Genomic DNA, 18,496 nt, shown 5'->3' on the forward strand with positions numbered 1-18,496 from the left:
GGCGTCCTGATTCAGCTGCTGCTGGTCAGTTTCAGCAGCGGCTGAATCAGGACGCCTGGGGCAGAGCAGCTGGGGTGCTGCTGGATTGCTCCAGTAACGCCGAGGAGCTGCGCTACTGGAGCAACCCAGCAGCACCCCAGCTACTCTGCCCCAGGCGTCCCCAAGTCAGCCGCTGCTGAAACTGACCAGCGGCTGACTACAGGAAGCCCGAGGCAGAGTTGCTCTGCCCCAGGCTTCCTGGAATCAGTCGCTGATGAGTTTCAGCAGCAGCTGACTTGGGGACGCCTGGGGTTCTTAAGTTGAATCTGTATGTAAGTCAGAACTGGCGTCCAGATTCAGCCGCGTTTGAAACTGATCAGTTTCAGCAGTGGCTGACGCCAGTTCCGACTTACATACAGATTCAACTTAAGAACAAACCTACAGTCCGTATCTTGTACGTAACCCGGGGACTGCCTGTACCTATTTTTGAGAAGAGAGAAATTTTTCACTAAGGTCGAACTCCATGCCCACTTAAACTGAAACGAATGTGTAAAATATCCATTGATTTAAGCGGAGGGCAGAGTTGGACTAATTTCATTCTTTGAGGTTTAAACTGAGTAATAGCTATGAATAGATATAAAGAGCTGGCCCATTAGAAGTCTTTTCTTGAATCAAAACCAGAGCTGTCCTATCCATTGGATGGTTTGGGGTGGCTGCCCTGGGACCCTGCAGCAACTGTCTCAACCCGCCTATGGGTAGAGGAACCTGAGGGATTATAGTGGCCTGGTACATGGCAGAAGCAAGGTTCCCCCCCTGCCACTCACTGAAGGGGAGAAGAGCCAGAACAGCCTGGCAGCCTGCTCCACTCCATCCCATTGCGCCACATTCTCCTGGATCCTCTGAGCTTGGTTTTGCTGCAGTGGTGGGAAGCAGAGTGTTTTGGCCCCAGGGTGCTCTGTTTCCTGCTGCTGCAGAGAAATGAGGCACAGCAGGTTGGGAGGGCAGCATAGCGGAGTAGAGCAGGTGGCTGGGCCAGTCTGGCACCCATCGCTTTCATGGTGTGTGGGCAGGGAACCCTTGCTGCTGCCACATCAGGCCCATTGTCCCTTCCCTGTGCAATGCTACCTGGGGGGGAAAATGGATGGCGTTTGGGGAGGGGGTGGGGTGGAGTCTGTGGTGGGGTGTTACCCTGGTCCCTGTGCCTGTTGCAATGGGCGTTTGCCCCAGGCTCTGTATGCTTCTTGAGATGGCCCTGGTCAAAATTGTAGTATATATTAAACAATTAAAACTATTGTTTTTTTTATTCCCAGAGAATAAGTAAATAACTGCACTGGGGACATTGATGGGCTGTCAGTGTTGGAAGAGTCTAACATGAAAGTAAATAAACAACAAATGGTCTGGTAGCACTTTATAGACTAACAAAACATGTAGATGGTATCATGTTTTGTTAGTCTATAAAGTGCTACCAGACCATTTGTTGTTTTTTTCTGTAACAGATTAACTCGGCTACCCCCTGAAGCTTATGAAAGTAAATGTGTGTTGGAAGTTGTGGTTTGAATGTATGCTCCATTGTTTCCTATCCGAGTCTTGTGGTTTTGGAGAAATTAATTGAAATGGGTGCAAATGTAACAGCATGCTTATGAATGGGGTTGGTGGCAGTGCAGTGAATTGAGGACCTGTGGTTCTAAAGCACCATCTTCTACCGGCGGAGCTGAAAGACTGTTCTGATAAATCTGTAACAGGATCATTAAAGATTGTTTGCTGCCTAGTCATTGGAGGAGGACAGAGTTGTACACTGAGTAGTTGAGGGTCAAACTGACATGTTTGACTACAATGGGAGACCGATTGTAGCTGAAGTCTTGCCTTTAAGTGATATTATGTGCCTGATCCTGCTTTCTTTGTGTATTCTTTTGCTATGTACAAAAATGGAAAGCCAGGTCAGGCCTTAGATGAGAGATGTATCTTATTCTTTAAGGACCTCCTTCTGCTCCCATTAAAATTAGGATTGACCCCTTACTGTGGTGAGTGGCGTGAAGCTTTTGATTGTGTGAAGGATTTTCTTTCACAAGATTGTAAAATGACTTTACCTGAACAGTGTTTACTAAAGACCTGCTGCTTGGTAACTAAGATCATCTCCAAGCGGGGATGGAGAACTGAGGTGATCAACAACTGTGCCTTTAAATGCCATTCTGATGAGAAAAGTAATTTAGGAGTCACTTCCATCTCAGTAATGAAAATTAGGCAAGGGAATAAGGGATTTCAGTTTGTGATTGAACTAACAATGCAAATACCAGGATTTTAAATTTAGGTTTAAATGGCATAATAGTTGCTCATTTTTATGCATCATTAGTCATATTGCCTTTAATGGGAGATTCACATTTTTTCTTGGTTAGCTTTAGACCTTGATAGCAAAGTCTGATGAATGTGTAAATGTTTATGAATGTCTGAGGTAATTGTATCAGTTTAATTTAAATCCTTTTTTCCTTCAGCCAGGAAAAAAACCCACAGGATTTTTTTTCTTTTATACAAATAATGTTTCTGAAATGTTTGCATAGAAGTTACATTTTGAAACAAATTTTATTTGAAAAAATTGTAGAAGTAAATGAAAACTGTGTAGTGATCCTGAGAGGCACTGGGGTTACAGCACTACAAGTGGAAGTTCTCTGATCCTCTGCAGAACACTTGTTGCCTGACAGCACAGGGTTCTGCTTTAAAACTAAAGGTTTGTGGTTCAGTCCCTATAGCTAACTTTATATTGACACTGATTTCATTGGGAGCTGGATTGTCCACTAGTATAGAAATGTTTCAGAGCTGTGTTAGTCCTTTTTAGCAAAAACAATGAGGAGTCCTGTGCCACTTTAAAGACTAACACATTTATTTGGGCATAAGTTTTCGTGGGTTCCCTTTTCATGCATCTGACAAAGTGGGCTGCAGCCCACAAAAGCTTATGCCCAAATACATGTGTTAGTCTTTAAAGAGCCAGAGGCATCCTAAATGTTTTTCGTATAAAAATGAATTTCTCCAAACCGTGAAATCCAGAGAGAAGGACAGGAGAACAACAAGGTGCACAAACACTCCATTCCTGCTTCCTGAACACATTTATTTTCATAATGGACACGCGCAACGATGACATCCCATCCAAAGTTCTCTTAATGGTTTGTTCCATTTGTTCTTTAACGGCCTGATTCAGTGTTGGTTGAATGCAGTGGGCATCTTTTAATTGACTTCAAGGGCACTGGATTAGACTATGAGGGTTCAGGGGTCCATGACAGGGCTCCAGCCTGGGGAAGAGGTTGGGGCATGGGAGGGTGTGATGGGCCGGGTCTGGGCACCGCTGAGGGCATCCGCTCATGGCGAATTGCTCATGGCGAATTGCTCAAACTAGGGGCTGCTTACAGCCCCCAGACTGGAGACCTTCCCAAATAGGCCACAAGCCAGTCTCACAGAGTACTTCAGCTGCCTGCCTGGCCAGTCTGAAGCCTCGTGAGCAAAACCCCTCTGACACTCCAGCTCTCTCCGTGCCCCAAACAGCCCCTGGCCTGCCCACAGGTGAGGGGTTTTAAAACCCAATCTCACCTACCCCGAACAAGTTCTATCCAGTTCCAAGAAACCAGCCACAGATCCCAGGTCAGTTCACCCTCTGGATCTTATCCACAATACCACGCTGAGCCAATCATTTAGAATCTAACATCTAAAGGTTTATTACTATCAGAAAGAAAAGCATGAGAGTAAGGTTGTTAAAGTATCATACATTACATGCATTGAATCTCCCAGTTCTCGATGCAGGCTTGCAGCAGAGATGTTATAACTGCTGGCTTAAAAGTCCTTTGGTGTACATCCTATGTCAGGATAGGTCCACAATTCATTCCGGCTTCTCGATCCCTGCACTCTTGCCTCTGGGATGAAGAGTTGAGCTGAGCACCAAGATGGAGACTGCCACATGGCCTTTATACGCCACCCCTTCTCCCCCCCCCCCCCTTCTCGTCTTCTTCCAAGCTGGAGAGAATCACATGGTCTCTGACCAGGCACCTGGATTCCTTCATGGGTGGGCCTCTGGTACTTAAGAGACCTATTGTTCCTGGAGCATTGCTAATTAGCGTGTCCATAGGCTGAGCCCATTGCTCACCCACATACAGAGAAACTTCTAGTCTCCATACAGAGTACATATTCATAACTCCACACACAGACATTATACAGATAGATGAAGAGCATATACAGAATCAGTAGAAAGTAAGCTTTTGTTTGACACTTCACATGGCCTACTTTGTACCATCTTTTGGGGCAAACACTCCCCCATGGGCGCAGCAGTGACCTGGCTGCTTGCCTTAAACTCTGGTAACGTGACAGAGGGGGGTTCAGAATGTGGGCTGTGGGTGGTACTGACCTTGTGCCGTTCCTGGGAAGTGGTGACGAGGGGCAAAGCCATGTCACCCATGGGCTGTGGCCCATCCATTTAGCATCCAGGCCCAGCCCACAATCCCAACTTTGCTCAGGCCACAGCACTTGCCCTGTTCTGCCTGCCAGCACTCTGACCAGGGAATCAAATTGGGATGTGGGGGGCTTGTCCACCTCTAGTGCCTGCTAGTCTGCTCCACCCCAGTCCCCAACCTCACTCCCCAGCTGGTGCATTGGGATGGGAAGAGCGGCACAAGCCCCCATCCCCTGCCCCTGCTCCTTGGCTAGAGCGATGGGCGGACAGAGCACCACAAGTCCCATTACCCTGACTCCAGTCCTCTGAAAGGGCTGGGCAGGTGGACTAGGTTAAGAGTGCCCATTTTGCTGCAGCCTCTGGGCACAGCCCTGTTTGCTCAGTGGCTAATCTGCCCATGGAGGAGGGCTGCTGAGTGAGTGAGCGACCTTGGCAAAGAAGACCTTTAAAATTCCTTGCTGGACGTTATGCCTTTATTATTCATGCACCACACACATGGATGAGCTCAACTCAGATGCAAGAAGACACAGTACAACAAGGGTTGGCAAATATTGACCCAGGGGCTGGATTTGATTTGTCAGGTTTAGCCCTTGGTGGGGCCCCCACACCACTGTATTTACCCGCACCTTCACAGATATGGAGATCATGACTCCTGTTGGCTACGAATTGGCATTCCCAGCCAATGGGAGCTGTGATTGCCTGTACCTGCGAATGTGCAGGTAAATGCAGTTTCAGTGGCCCACCAGGGGCTAACCCTAATGAACCTGAAATGCTTCTGAAATGCTTCTAGTTGCATGTGCAGGGCCAGGAAGGCAGGCAGAACTTCAGAGTCTCAATGCATGGATGAGACAATGGTGTAGAGATGAGGAGTTTAGATTTATTAGGAATTGGGGAAACTTTTGGGATGGAGCCTATACAGGAAGGATGGGCTCCACCTAACACAAAATGGAACCAGACCGCTGGCACATAACATTAAAAAGGTTGTAGAGCAGTTTTTAAACTAAGGGCTGGGGGAATGCCGACAGGTGCGGAGGAGCACATAGATCAGACAGAGACATCTATTAGGGGAGGTTCTATTGATAGATATGCTCTATGTTCTAGTCAGGAGAAGAGGATGAATGTGTGGGTCAGATCAGATGAGACACAATCAAATGAAAAAGAGTTTAACACATCAAGAAATGGCAGACAGATAAATAGTGCCAAATTATTGAAGTGCTTGTTCACAAATGCCAGAAGTCTAAATAGTAAAATGGGTGAACTAGAGTGCCTGGTTTTAAAGGAGGATATTGATATAATAGGCATCATGGAAACTTGGTGGAATGAGGACAATCAATGGGACACAGTCATACCAGGGTACAAAATATTTCAGAAGGACAGAACAGGTCGTGCTGGTGGGGGAGTGGCACTATACATGAAAGAAAATGTAGAATCAAATGAAGTAAAAATCTTAAATGACCCAAAAATCCATAAAATCTCTATGGATAGTAATTCCATGCTCCAGTAATAAGAATGTAGCAGTAGAGATATATTATTGACCACCTGATCAGGACAGTGATAGTGACTATGAAATCCTAAGGGAGATTAGAGAGGCTATCAAATTAAAACACTTGATAATAGTGGGGGATTTCAACTCTCCCCATATTGACTGGGTACACATCACCTCAGGACAGGATGCAGAGATAAAATTCTTGATACCTTAAATGACTACTGCTCGAAGCAGCTGGTTCTAGAACCCACAAGGGGAGGGGCTATTCTTGATTTAGTCCTAAGTGGAGCGCAGGATCTGGTTCAAGAGGTAAATATAACTGGACCACTTGGAAATTGTGACCATAAATGTAATAAAATTTAACATCCCTGTGGTGGGAAAAACACCTCAGCAGCCCAACATTGTGGCATTTAATTTCAGAAAAGGGAACTACACAAAAATGAGGAAGTTAGTAAAACAGAAATTAGAAGGTACAGTGACAAAAGTAAAACCTCTCCAAGCTACATGGAAATTTTTCAAAGACACCATAATAGAGACCTAACTTAAATGTATACCCCAAATTAAAAAACTCAGCAAGAGAACCAAAAAAATGCCACCGTGGCTTACCAATCAGGCAAAAGAATCAGTGAGAGATAAAAAGATATTTTTTTAAAAAGTGGAAGTCAAATCCTAGTGAGGAAAATAGAAAGGACCATAAACTTTGCCAAATTAAGTGTAAAAATATAATAAGAAAAGCCAAAAAAAAAAAAAGGAGTTTGAAGAACAGCTAGCCAAAAACTCAAAAAGTAATAGTAAAATGTTTAAGTACATCAGAAGTAGGAATCCAGCTAAACAACTGGTGGGGCCTTTGAATGATCGAGATGCTAAAAGAGCACTCAAAAGATGATTGTTTTAGCGGAGAAGCTAAATGAATTCTTTGCTTCAGTCTTCCAGGCTGAGGATATTGCGGAGATTCCCAAACCTGAGCCATTCTTTTTAGGTGACAAATCTGAGGAATTGTCCCAGATTAAGGTGTCATTAGAGGTGGTTCTGGAACAAATCGATAAACTTAACAGTAAAAGTCACTGGGACTAGATGGCATTCACCCAAGAGTTCTCAAAGAACTCAATTGGGAAACTGCGGAACTAACAACTATGGTTTGTAACCTAGCCTTTAAATCAGCTTCCGTACCTAATGATTGGAAGATAAGCCAATATTTAAAAAGGGCTCTAGAGGTGATCTTGGCAATTCCAGACTGGTAAGTCTAACATCAGTACTGGGCAAATTAGTTGAAACTATAGGAAAGAATAAAATTGTCAGACACGTGGATGAATATAATTTGTTGGGGGGGGGGGGGAAGTCAACCTGGTTTCTGTAATGGGAAGTCATGCCTTACTAATCTGCTAGAGTTCTTTGAGGGGGTCAACAAACATGTGGACAAGGGGGATCCAGTGGATGTAGTATACTTAGATTTCCAGAAAGCCTTTGACAAGGTCCCTCACCAAAGGCTCTTAAGTAAAGTAAGTTGTAATGGGATAAGAGGGAAGGTCCTTTTGTGGGCTGATAACTGGTTAAAAGACAGGAAACAAAGGGTAGGAATAAATTGTAAGTTTTCAGAGTGGAAAGAGGTAACTAGTGGGGTCCCCACTGGGACCCATCCTATTCAACTTATTTATAAATGATCTAGAGAAAGGGGTAAACAGTGAGGTAGCAAAATTTGCAGATGATACCCAACTGCTCAAGATAGTTAAGATCAAAGCAGACTGTGAAGAGCTTCAAAAAGATCTCACCAAACTAAGTGATTGGGCAACAAAATGGCAAATGAAATTTAATGTTGAGAAATGTGAAGTAATGCACATTGGAAAAAATAATCCCACCTATATATACAATATGATGGGGATGAATTTGGCTACAAGTATTCAAGAGAGAGATCTTGGAGTCATTGTGGACAGTTCTCTGAGAACATCCACTCAGTGTGCAGTGGCAGTCAAAAAAGCAAACAATGTTAGGAGTCATTAAAAAAGTAATAGAGAATAAGACCGAAAATATCTTATTGTCTCTATATAAAACCATGGTACGCCCACATCTTGAATATTGTGTACAGATGTGGTTGCCTTATCTCCAAAAAAGATATATTAGCATTGGAAAAGGTTCAGAAAAGGGCAACAAAAATTATTAGGATTTAGAATGTGTCCCATATGAAAAGAAATTAAAGCTTTGGACTTTTAATCTTAGAGAAGAGGAGACTAAGGGGGATATGATAGAGGTCTATAAAATTATGACATGGGTGGAAAAAGTGAATAAGGAAAAGTTATTGATTTATTCCCACAATAAAAGAATGAGGGGTCACCAAATAAATTAATAGGCAGCAGGTTTAAAACAAACAAAAGGAAGTTTTTCTTCACTCAGCACACTCTTGCCCCCAGGACCTACTGCTGAACTTGCTGTCTGCTTCTGGAGTGGCATGGGTCAGGGCAGGGAGGGAGCCTACCTTAGTCCCACTGCAACGCTGACCAGGAGTCACCTGATTTAAGTGGCACCTGGCTGGAGCCCAGACTCCAGTCCCTGCCACACGGCAACCGCAGCTCTGAATCCCCTCCTGTTCCCTGCACCCCCTCCTGTACTCCAACCCCTGACGCAACCCATATCCTGAGCTTCCTCCTGAACTCCAAACTCTTGCCCTGAGCCTCTTGTCCTGAGCCCCCTCCAGCATCCCCTCCCACATTTCAACCCCTTCTCCCAGCCCTATATTCATTGTCCACCATACAATTTCCCTACCTAGATGTGGCCTTTGGACCAAAAAGTTTGCCCACCCCGGTGTATGTGTTCTCAGGGAACCAAGCTTTTTGGCTGTAAAATGGAGCCATGCAGGGGAAGTACAGCCACCACCAACTCTGCAGCAACAGGAGTCCTAAATGTTTTGATAGAAATGTAGCCGTGTTAGTCTGGGGTAGTTGAAGCAAAATGCAGGACAATGTAGTCTTTAAAGTGCTACATTGTCCTGCATTTTGCTAAATGTTATGGTGATGGTCACTCAGTTGGGGTTACTGAGGTTTTTTTCTGTACAGCTAGGCTGATTTGAGATATACCATTAAATTGTATTGCACCAATGGCTTTTCTTCACTTCTTTTGAAGTGGAAAATATAATTTTTGCAACAAAAGCTAGTCAAAAGTCTTAATGGAGCATAAAAATCCCAAAGGCCATGCGTTTATAGCTTTAAAATGGAGGACAATGCATTGTTTGATGCTCTTAAAATGTGTAAAGTTAATGGTATGTTTGTGGTATTAAAATGATATAATTCTCAACCCCAGTCCTTAATTTCATCCTCAGGTACGCTGGAACTTTTAAAACCAATTCTGCTGGTTCTAAGAGTATCTCATTTTAGATTCATCAAGTGAGGGAAACTAGACAAACTCCCTCATAAGCAGATTATTCAATACCATTATAATACGTGATCATTTTGTGGTCATTGTGGGTATTATTTTCCATGGAATATGTGTGATTTATAACATGTATTTGTATGGCAAGTTTAATATTTGTTCAAGACTTTGTGTGCAAGAAATTCTTAGCCAAGAGATGGTGTCACTCACATGCAAAAGCTTTCATAAATGAGAGTGTCAATATTTAAAACTCTGGATATTCCAATTGGCAATTAGAGAGTAGTCAATCTAGTCTTAAAAGGAAAGCTAGAAAATGGTTTCTTGTGTATTCTGATCGGTGCAAGCTGCTTTTCTCTTAATACATTTTTGTTTTGCAGGTATGAGGTCAGAGTTCATGTGAATAATTTCCATCTGCATATTAATGTGATTTCTTTAGTGATCTGAAATTTAGATAAACATGGATAGAATAAGAATCTCTGCCCAGTCTGTCTGTGAATGTTTAATTTCCAACCACTTCACAATGTTTTTCCAGGAATTGAGAAAGGGAAAAATATTTTAACTATGATGGTTATTTTTACTGTCATTTCAGGGAAAAGTTGTTATGGGAACAGGCCACAACACAGAAATGGTCTCAAGGAAAAGCTAATAAAGAATTCTAAGCAGAATTAATATTATTTTTCTTCCTCTGGCTAACACAGATTGTCCTATTTTCCTTTCTTTGTCTTTGCAGCAATCTAGCTCTGGGGATTTGAGGACTTTAAGAAAAGGGTTATCCCCGTACCACTCTGAGTCACAGCTGTCATCTCTGCCGCAGTATCAGGAGTCCATGCAAAATGTAAGAGCCATTTAGCTACCTGGTATATTTATACAAACAAGAATCTTAAATTTCTGAAGAGAGAAACAGAGAGACTGAGCTCAGGCTATGAATACAAATGTCTGGCTGATAGGTCACCTCTTCAGAACTAGATTCTACCCTGAAATCAAGGATGTGAAACACAGTAAAAACTTACTCCGCTTTTACAGGTTGCAGATTTCTAGAGACAGAGGAAAGTCTAGAAACATTGACTTAACCCATGAAATGTTGAGCTCAGGATTTTTTTAGCTGAGGTTTCTCAGATAACGCAGAAACCTATCACTAAGTGCCTATTTGAGAACAACGTGGGGTCCCATCAAATCTGCTTTTTTTTCTTAAACTCTTTTATGGCCAATGTCCAAAAATGTGACACTGGATAAGACAAAAGATATACTGCCAGGTTTCTAACAGTTAGTTGTCAGGAACTGTAGTGCTCAATTTCTGGGTGCTCTCTGTTTACCTTAAGTTTTTTCTGCACAGCAGGTAAGTTTATTGTAAAATAAGACAGGCCTGCTCTGCTTTCTCTAAATTGACAAAGTGGGTAAGGCAGCTAAACAATGTGCAGTTATCTCTATGGCTCCTTCTCTGTCACGCAACACCCACTAATTATTGTAGTGGATGAGAACATACCATTTGCTAAAACTCGTAGATGCTCATCTTTCAAAAAGATCTAGGCATCTCTGCACCTCTTGTTGTGAGGATTGCTCAGAGCTGATTGTAGCCCCAGGGGTTCCTGTCACATGCTAGCTGTCAAGTGATAAGAAATTTACAGAAGGGTCTGATTCTGAGAGTGTGCTGAGCACAGCTTTGAGTGTCCATTGCATTTCAGGATTCATAGATTCCAAAGCCACCAGGGAATATTTGCTTTCCAACTGGGGTCTTAAGAATATAGCCCATAATCAAGTCATCTCTTAATCGTCATTTGTTAAATTGAATAGATTGTGGTCCCTGAGTCCATTGCTACGAGGCAGGTTTTCTAATCCTTAATCATTTGGGAGACTGGCGTCTGAATCCTCTTCAATTTATCAACATCCTTGTGCACTAGGACTTCACACACTATTCTATCAGTGGTCTCACTAATGCCAAAAACAGAGGTAAAATCACCTCTAGTCTTACTGAAGATTCCCCAGTTTGTGCATCCATGCATTGCATTAGTTCTTTCTCAGTGTGAAGTTCTTCAATATGGAGCAACTCTCCCCTTCCCTCCCCCCCAAATACACAAGAGTCTGGATTGGGTGATCTTCTGCTTGTGTTAGAAATGTTTCCATTTCCCCAGGGCTTAGATGTGTCCAGTGGATGCTATGGGAATTTGAGAGGCAGGAGTTTGGGGAGTCACCTAGATTTTTTTAATGTACACTAAGTGGTATGGATTTTCTGCTTTTATATTCTATCTATTCCTGCAGAGGGAGGCTTGAATGGGGATTTTTAAAATATATCATCACAATCAGTTTTAAAAGACTAAATAATGGTATCTCCAGACATTTGATTGCTGCATAATAAGGACAGAGTCTTGTGGCTGAGGAGCTGGTCTTAGAGTCAAGACAGGGCCACCAATGCAGGTTAAAGGGGACTTCAGTGGCTGGGGCCCCTGACGCTTTAAATTGCTACTGGAGCCCTGCGTGGCACAGTCTGGACGGAGATGGAGGCTGGCTGTGGGAGGCCTGGTGTGGTCTGGGCAGCACTGAGGACTGGCTGTTCCTAACCCTGCCCTTCCACCTAAGGCCCCATCCCTTTGAGTGGGGGAGAGGAGCAGAACTGAGCTCCCCTCATATTGCCCAGGGCTCAGCGACATCTGTTGTCCAGAGTGAACTTCACCTCTCTACACCTCTGTTTCCCCCACCTATAAAAGAGGATGTATGGTTTCATGTATGGTTTGCTTAAGGGGCTTCTGACCCTGCATATGTTACACAAATGCAAGGCATTATTATTTAATTTTTGGAATGCTACTTTATTTGTTAAAGTATTGCTCAAGAGTTTGCCTGTCCTGGTCAGATATCTCTCTGGAATGAATCTAATAATGATATAGGACTGTGAATGTAATTTGAATTGCCCATATTTGGTAAGTCCCTCTCTTTCTTTTTTAAAAATTGATAATACAAATCTGCTGAATTGGGCAGATGATGTGTCTACCCATAAAACAGGTCTTAGTTATACTTTTGCTCCTAAAGAAGGCATTTAAACAATTCAGTTTCTAACTGTGTGAAATCTCACTTGCAGGTTTTTGGTGTATTTAGCTTTCACTGTGTCAGGTGTTTTTACCAAAGCTAAAGATAAACTCAAGGAGTGAGGTGCTGCACAGAACTCACAATCCTAGAGGATAGGGAGCTAAGACGACTTTGACTTCTCAGCACTGTCATACTTTGGACAGCTCTGGCAGGGCCTGTCTAAGTAAGAGCAGAGTCTTGTATGTCTCTTAGGGGATGCAGCATTTCCCAGAATCACTGCATGCTATGGCCCCATCCTCAACACCAGGATTTGCAAGTGAGTCCTAGAAAGGCAGCCTTGTGGTTATCTTCCACAGTATCTGTACTGGGAGAATCCTCCATCAGCAGGACCCAGGGCTTTGGAGTAACTTTACACCACCCTGGCCCTTGTACCCAGAGGAAAGGGGCCATATCAGGGAGAACGATCTCAGTCTAGATCCGGGGTGGCCAGCCAGTTAGAGAAGAAGAGCCAAAGTAGCTGTGGATAGAGTGGGAAGAGCCACGTATTTTATATAAAAATAAATATATGTATCTGCTATGGTACACAAAATATAGTGATAAAAATAACATTATAAGACATCTTGGACAAAAACCAATAAAAAAGTCTCTAGTCACTTAAAAAATTGACAGCCAGTCCATAGATCGTCAGAGAACTTGACAAGGAACAAACATCAAATTTAAAAAAAAAAAATTAAAAATACAGTAATATTCTCACACTTAATAAAAAAGTATCCCCACCATGTATTTTAAATTTAACACTACTGCCCTATTATGTCCTGTGAGTTTTTTAAAATTAAACTGAACTGAGAAGTAAATTAGCACAATTTGAAGTGCCTGTTTCACTCCAGCTTGTTGATCTCTGGTATGGTTTCCTCATTTTTTTTTTAAACTTATAAAGTTTATGGCTTTTTTATAGTTCTAAAAATTAAAGTCTGTCCTAGACTGCAAATATGAGAGGTTCAAAAACAATAAGGGAGAGACTCGTATCTCAGAATAATTGCTTCAACTTGGCAAACAATACCATGAAGAGTTTGAGTTTAAGGTGCTTCAGTGAGGAGGGAGGACTGGCCCCCTTGCAGGTGAAGGAAAGCTAGCACTGGGGACATAGCAGTGCTGGGCTAGATGAGGGGCAAGCTCTTGGATGGCTGCTAAGATTGGCATGCCAAGACCCTGAGGTCAGGCTGATGAAGATGCAAGGGATTCAGGGAAGTGGCCTGAATCAGACTCAATGGTTGGAGGAGAAGCAAGAAGTGGCTGCTATCTACAGGGTCTCTGAGCCAATAGTGGGTGGAATAGGGCCATTCCTCCTTCCCTCCCGCTGGGGAAGTGGTCACCACTGAGACAAGTCGATGGATAGAGACTACAGAAATGCAAGTGTAGCATGGTCAGAGGGCTGTGGCACTGAAGATGACATTGTGGTCCTTGGAGGGACATGGGTCCAAGAGCAGGAGACGGGCAGAGCATGACCAGGGCAAAGTGCTCTGGCTATCAGAGCTAATATCAGTGTTGGTGGTGCGGTAGTGGTGAGTCTCACTTCATCACAGTAGCCCAGGAAAAGGGGGAATGAACTGCATGAGGCACCAGGAACAAACAGTGATGTGGAGATGATGGAGGGAGTGGCAACTAGCTGTATTACCACGGGGACTTAGGTTCTTCCCTCTCTTTGGTAGGTTTGCCAGATGTCCACTTCTTGACTGGAAGTCACAGTTGTAAAGGGACCCTGGTGATTCCAGTCAGCATTGCTGACCCAACTATTAAAAGTGTGATTGGCATGGGAATAGCAAACTCCCTAATTGGCTCCGCATGGCTCCCGAGAAGCAGCAACATGTCCCTTGGCTCCTAGGTGGAGGGATGGCCAGGGGAACTCCATGTACCACCTCTGCTCCACCCTGAGCACCAGTTCCACAGCTACCATTGTTCAGAAATTGCAGACAATGGGAGCTGCGGGGGCAGTGCTTATGAGCAGAGGCAGTGTGCAGAGCTGATTGGCCGCCCCTCTGCCTAGGAGCTGTGGGTCATGTCGCTGGTTGTGGGAAGCCACCCAAGGTGAGTGCCACCCTGAACCCACACCCCAAAACCCTCCCACATGCCAAATCCCTGCCTTGAGCCCCCACCTGCACCCAAGCTTCCTTTGAGTCCACACTCTGTCCTTCTTCCTGCTCCCCAACCCTCTGGCCTCAGTCTTGAGCCCCTTCTCCTTCCTGCATCCGAATCACAGGCCCTGAGCCCCTCCTGCACCCAAACTTGCTCCTAGAACCAACACCCCAAATCCTCTCTTGTGTCCTAACCACTTACCCCAGCTCAGACCCACCTCCTGCACCCCAAACCTCTTGTCCATAGCCTGGAACCCCCTCCTATGCTCCAAATTGCTCATCCCCAGCCCCACAGCAGAGCCTACATCATAGCTGGAACCCTTACCACCCCATACCCAAAACCTCTGCCCCAGACTGGATTCCCCTCCCACACTCTGAATCCCTCGGCCCCAGCCTGGAGTCTCTTGCTCAATACCAGATATTGAAAATCAAATTTTGGAATGTGAGAACAATATACAAAGCTATTAAAGCAACCGATAGATTCCATCTTGATATCCTTCGAATCAGGGAGCATAAATGGACAGGAATGTAGATGGCAGACATGAAACTGGAATAGCAAGTCTAATGTTGAATGAAGCAGGCCAGGCACTGGCATAGCGGGAATAAGGGAAGGAAAGAGTTATTAAAGCTTGGTTTCAGACTAAATTCTTCAGAGTAACAGTCAGATTCATACACAATGGTAGTTGTGTTAGTCTATATCTGCAAAAACAACAAGGAGTTCTGTGGCACCTTAGGGTATGTCTAGACTGCATCCCTCTGTCAGCAGAGGGATGCAGATTAGGCAGGTCAACGTTGCAAATGAAGCGGGGATTTAAATATCCTGTGCTTAATTCGCATAAAAATGGCCACTATTTTTGCTGACTCAGCACTTTGTCAGCAAAAAGCGGCAGTCTAGAGGGGGATCTGTTGAGAAAGAAAGCCTTTTTCGACAGATCCCTTATGCCTCCTGCAAGGTGTAACCAGGAGGAGAAATCATCCCAGAGTTCAGTGCACTGTGTAGTTCAGTGAGAGCGGAATTCTACCTGGCATTAATACTGTTCAGGTAGGTAGATAGCAAACATGCCTGTTGCACAGGAGAACTAGTTGCGAAAAGATGTCCATGCTTTCACACACTCTCCCCTGTGCATTCACAAAAGAGCTTCCTCTCTTTGGCACACGGTTCAGACATGTAACAGGTAGCAGTGTGGGACATGGCTGAAAGGAGCAGGTTCCTCTTCTGTTGGATAGACTGGATATTTAGGACTCCACAGCAATGAAGTTAAATTGTTTTTATTAATCAAATGGGATATATAAGCCTTTTTTATTGCTTAAGTAGATTTCACTAAACTCTGACAAGCCTTGAAGATACAGTTTGTCTGACTAGTTAGTGTCTGAGCTGTGCAGACAGGCTTTGCCTGGCTCCTGGACAGACCCAATGGGTAATTCATGGCTTTGAATATTTACATGGCCAGCTGCTCAGTATGATTAATGGGAGGCAAATTAAATAATGCTGAAGGAGATTAGCATCTGGAATAAAGTCCCTCTGAATCTGAGATGGAAGACGGGTCTTGTTTTCACTTGCCAATACCAAGGACCAGTGGCATACTTCCTTTAGTAACAGTAGTGAAGAGATTAACCACTATTCAAGACATAAAACTCTTTTTCCATAGTATTTCCCTGTACTTCCCTCTGTAAGATATGTATTTTCATATTTGTATCCTGTAGCAGGCATGAGGTTTTTTCCAGCTGCAAAGGAGCATAATATGACATGGGGAAGTAGGAAAATGTGGTCATATAAATGAATAACAGATATGGACATATTATTAAAAAAAAATTCCTGTATTCTGTCTGAATGGTGGGCACATGCTAATGCAGTGTCATCCTTAATGTGGGTCAATCACCATGCTGGTGAATAGACAAACCCAACAGATACTTGTTCAGAATTATCCCAAATAAGCTGACATTTTCTTGCATGCTGTAAAGTTATACTATACTCGGGGAAAGGAGAGGAAATAGGAGGGTTGGGGACTGAGGCATAGAATACCAGGAAAGCCAAAAAAGAATGAACTAAAATTGGTCAAAAAAGCAACTGTAAGTGGTTGTTGACTAATCTCCCCTTCTAGGAGACACTTAATCTGGGTTTCTTCAGGTGATGCTATCAAGAGAGGAACTGGTCCTTTTCACATGCACTCCATAGCAGATTCCAGAGTGTGCAACAGGCACGACTATATACAGGAAGAGGGAAAGGGGCTTTGAAGGGACGGGGAAGTGTCAGCTCAGAATCATGCCATGTTTGGACTACCTTGGTCCTTAGTTTCAGGTTTAACTGTTCTGTTAATTTTTGAGACAAACTATGGTACTCTCATGACTGATCCTCTGAGTGTCTCAGTTGCTAGGTCTTTTGTATACCAGTATAAGCACTACATCTTGTGAACAGCCTAATAAATACAGAAATAAAAACGGGCATAGACTCAAATAGATATTCTCAAAATCTCCTGGTTTTGGGTCCTGCCTGAGCCCTATTGAGCAGGGTTTTTAGTTCAGCAAGGTGACTTTTCTGCATCTAGCACAGCTCCTGGTCTGGTATTCTCCCAATATGGGCACTTTTTTTTTCTGGCAAGGTAGGTAAAACTGAAGAATATTTTCAGCAAGATCTCTTGGAGCTGACACTCAATGGGTGGTGAAGATTTGTTAAAGCTCAACTGTGAAATGTCTCTCTTCATTTCTGAATGAATTGATTGAAGCAAAGAAAGTGGTGGCGGTGGTGTTTTGGGGTATTTTACTTTTATCACCACTTCTGTTTAAGGCTCTGTCTGCTAAGTTTAATTAACTGCTGTGTAATCTGGCAAATGCAGTTTTTATTTACTCCATCACTGGAGCAATGCAGTGTCTTTGGGTCTTTGTTTTCAGGGGCCAAGTTTTTAGTGGGCCTTTCTGACTGCTCCATTAGTATTTGCAGGCACATCCATTTGCACTTGTGTGCAAATCAGGTCTCAGTGAGTAAGACTTCACTTATATGTGTAACTTTGACACCATGCATATGGTGGTGATTGCCATCGCATACACTCACGTTTCATAAGTCATTGTATCAATTGACTTAAGGTTGTACTTGTGAATGCAGCTATGCTATGCATATACCAATGATTGTTCCTTGAAGCTAATGTTCTTCAGAAGGTAAAGAGCAAAGCAAGGAGGTATAGGGGGGAGCGGGGTAGGATAAGTGGTGTAAAGTGGGATAGTGCAGTGTGTTGGAAAAGTATCTCCTGAAGGGTTTGATTCTTCCCAAGTCTTTAGAATTTTTAACTGTATAAAAAGAATGCAACAAAGAGGCAGTCAGCTCATGATTAATTCCTCTCCTCATGCAAAATGGAGTCATCCACAACAGAAAAGATTGAGATTTGCATTAAGGCAGTAGATTGAGGCTCTAGTGTTCTGAGTTCGGTTTCTGTCTCTGCCATAGAATTACTGTGTGAGCTTGGGCAAGTCACTGTATCTGTGTGCCTCAGTTCCTAGTTTGCAAAGTTGAGAGAATACTATTTCCATGCCTCCTAGGATAAATTCATGCATATACATGAAACTCCCATAACCAGGATGATTCGTCCATAGAAACACCTAGAAATAAATCCAAACAGAGAAAAGCAAACCAAGTCACAATCAAAACTAGTGCAAAATCCATCCCCTGGAGTTTTATGTGAGTTGTATGGGGATAGCTGTGTATTTCACTTGTAGTTTTCTTCAGTCAGTCACATAGCTATCAACATATCATGTGATCACATTTATTCTTGTTTTACTGTTGTTGACCTGCATTATTTGACCATTTTGGATATTTTATATCTAGGCTTAAGTGCAAAATTCTGCTTTTTTTTTTAAATAGGTGATCAGTATTCATAGAATTTTTTTTTAAATGTAAAATTCAAAAGCTTTGAAATGTGACGACAAACTCCATTTCATTATTAACAGTCTAAAAAGTTCTTCGCTTCTGAGGTATCTGTGGTCCATGACTGTCCAGTAAAGCAAAACTCTTATTAAAGGTTTCAATCTGATTCTGAAAGCAAGCTGATCTGCTCAGAGGCCAGTAGCACAATCCCTGGAAGTTCAAGAGTAGACATATTG

The 18,496-nt window shown here is 43.2% G+C and overlaps 1 protein-coding gene across 3 annotated transcripts in view; it reads left to right on the plus strand.

Annotated features, from left to right (window-relative positions):
- Positions 1-18,496, plus strand: part of CCDC85C (coiled-coil domain containing 85C) — a 152,380-nt gene that overhangs the window by 120,683 nt on the left and 13,201 nt on the right. For 2 of the 3 annotated variants that reach the window (XM_006123769.4, XM_006123768.4), the window contains one exon: positions 9,985-10,089. The exons of the other annotated variant lie outside the window; for it this stretch is intronic. In XM_006123769.4, the coding sequence (XP_006123831.1) occupies positions 9,985-10,089 (105 nt within the window). The remainder of the gene's footprint in view (positions 1-9,984; positions 10,090-18,496) is intronic. 3 annotated transcript variants of the gene reach the window in all.

The sequence above is a fragment of the Pelodiscus sinensis genome, chromosome 4, assembly GCF_049634645.1.
Source record: "Pelodiscus sinensis isolate JC-2024 chromosome 4, ASM4963464v1, whole genome shotgun sequence".
Classification (NCBI taxonomy): domain Eukaryota; kingdom Metazoa; phylum Chordata; order Testudines; family Trionychidae; genus Pelodiscus; species Pelodiscus sinensis.